The 2,465-nt window shown below is 51.1% G+C and overlaps 1 protein-coding gene across 1 annotated transcript in view; it reads left to right on the forward strand.

The window, feature by feature from the left end:
- Positions 1 to 1,879: 1,879 nt before the first annotated feature.
- The window catches only part of ATEG_01659 (serine/threonine/tyrosine protein kinase MPS1), a gene marked incomplete at both ends in the record, with an annotated part of 2,533 nt that continues 1,947 nt past the window's right edge, over positions 1,880 to 2,465 (forward strand). Inside the window, one exon of the mRNA XM_001209024.1 lies at positions 1,880 to 2,159. Within this exon, the coding sequence (XP_001209024.1) occupies positions 1,880 to 2,159 (280 nt within the window). The remainder of the gene's footprint in view (positions 2,160 to 2,465) is intronic.

A 2,465-nucleotide genomic window follows, 5' to 3' on the forward strand; every position in this document is an offset into this window, starting at 1 on the left:
AGTATGGAGCAGGAGGCGTAGCTAGGCGTGTTGACCGTGTAGGGGAACCTAACGCTCGCTGACACCTCATAGGGATAGGACTAGTACGGTATAGTTCCCCATGATAAAGTACGGACGATTGCATGAGGGCCAGCCCAGCCCCTGTTGAAAAGGGGAAGAATCGGGCGTTGTATGATTGATTATTGAGACTGCGTAGAACTAGACTCGCTAGTCAACGGTTAGTCAGGGCCAAAGTGGACGCTAGTGCTCCGTATTCCGTAGCTCGTCTTGCAGTACAACCCCAGGGGTTGGGCAACAGCCTCGAACGATCGAGCAGAGATGCCAAGGGAGGCTCATTCTCCGTGAGCGTTTCCATTGTGGGAGATGTTCGCATCCGATGGAGCCTGGCTGCGACGCGATGAAACAGAAAAGAAGAAAATTTTGAGATGGAAAAGTTTACTGCGGAGGAACCCATGCAAGAGGGGCCCTCAGATCATTGCCGAAACAAGGCGTTCCTGTTCCTAGATTGATACCTTGGTTCCTGTGTTTGATGCTCCACTAGGATGGTCTAACCGATGGAACCATCAGGGGGTTCTGCTGGGCGAGAGCGAAGGGGACAGGGTGCAGAGTAAAGATGCCGTCATGCTCTTCTCTCGAATCAGCCAAAGGATCAGACCGATCGTTTCACCAGTGAAAAGCTTCTTGTGCTGGATGGCCTCCATCTCGCTATTTTGAGGTTCGTGTCGTCGGCGGACGGAGCAGGCCGGAAGAGGACGAAGAACGAAGAGACCCATCGGAAATTTTAGAGTTGGTCATGTCTCAGGCCATAATATCGAGGACGGGTTTCATTGGCGGGATCAAGGATCAGATGGCCATAAATGAGGTATGTAGTTATGCATCTCATGTGAGAGAGTCGGAGAAGTTGAGGTGGTGAGTGTGGTGAGTTTTTCTCCTGTTTTGTCACTCGGTGGTCAGGTGACATTGACACTCATGATTAGTACTCCATATTGCCATCAACACAGCTCAACGACAGGGGAATTTCCTGAGTGTGTAGTCAGGCATGTCATCCTTTTTTGTTAGGTACTAGTATACTTTCTGAGTATGTCATTGTATGAAGAATTGGTCTCGTCCTGTGCTCCGGAGCATACAATACCCGGGGCATATATACCTACCGACACGATAACAAATGGTATAGGGTCTATATCACAGGCACACTACGTATAAATCGGCATCCAAGATGTGTAGAGATAGCTGTAGAACATAAATTCCTTGTGAAGCATCAATTGGAAGTATCGAAGTCAAAGCTAGTAGAGGTAGCTCCCAAAGGTAGAGTAGACTTCTGGCCATTGAGTATCAACTATGACCGTATAGCTCTCTGGCCAATGTAAATTCAATTATCCTAAATACCAGGTCGGTGTGCTAATTTATTTTCTCCAGATGTAGTAGGGAGGAGTCCCAATATATTGCTTGGAATACCCGTAGATACGTTGTTCCGCAGCATCACGATATATAGTTGCGAGCTTCGACCTTAAATGTATGACGTCGATGTCTGACAATGCCGCAACGATAAACAGCGTTCTACAAGCCTATTCAACTGTACTAGGATACTAATTAAGTATCAGAAATAACCCAAGGGCATGTTAATCGTCTTCGATATCAAAGGCGGTGGAATAGAACACCGGTCATTGTTGTGATGTCAGATCACCCTGGCAACGAGTGTTTCACGTGACACCACCCGCGATTCCCAGCCTCCCGCGATGTTGACTCTTGTGCATTTCCGGCTATCAAACTACTTACTTGCATATCAACAAGCACAACGCCGACTACAACCGGCTCACCACCTGGGCCCCGGACGGACGAACTGGCCGACACGTTCATGTGAGATTATCCGGCCTTCATCATGGCCTCCCCCAATTCTCTCTCGACGGCGTATACGAGTGGCCTGCACCGACGTCCATCGACCCGACAAATGTCTCGCGCCGCAGTGTCCCGCACCGGCTCCAACCGCCCCTCTCCAGAACTGCGCAAGACACTTGCATTTCGAAGCAATGCGGCGCCGTCATCGAAACGGTACTCGGCTGGCGATAGCTCCGATGACGAAGTCCCGGAACCCAAGTTCAGCGCCTCCGTGAAGGCTCTCCTCGAGGAGGATGGCTCGGACCCATCGCCCCGGCTCAGAAGTAGCGGGGAAGGCCACCGCCCACTTGAGTGAACGCGCAACTTCTGCGTCGTCGAGTAATGGAAGACGATCGCGCACAGAATCGCCACATGACTCGTCGAATGGTAGTCCGGGCGCCCCGAGTTGTCCGCATCCCCGGCACAACCAGCAGCGCAAGATCCCGGATGGAGGGACCCTTCTGTCCACCAGTGAAATGTGGACTCAGATGAAAGAAACAAGCCAATGACTTTATCACCCCGGCATCGACAGATCCCGCTTGTCTTCAATGCCTTCGCGAACTGGGCCCCCGTTCTCGTGCTCAATTTCC

Source organism: Aspergillus terreus, genomic scaffold (genome assembly GCF_000149615.1).
Source record: "Aspergillus terreus NIH2624 scaffold_2 genomic scaffold, whole genome shotgun sequence".
Classification (NCBI taxonomy): domain Eukaryota; kingdom Fungi; phylum Ascomycota; class Eurotiomycetes; order Eurotiales; family Aspergillaceae; genus Aspergillus; species Aspergillus terreus.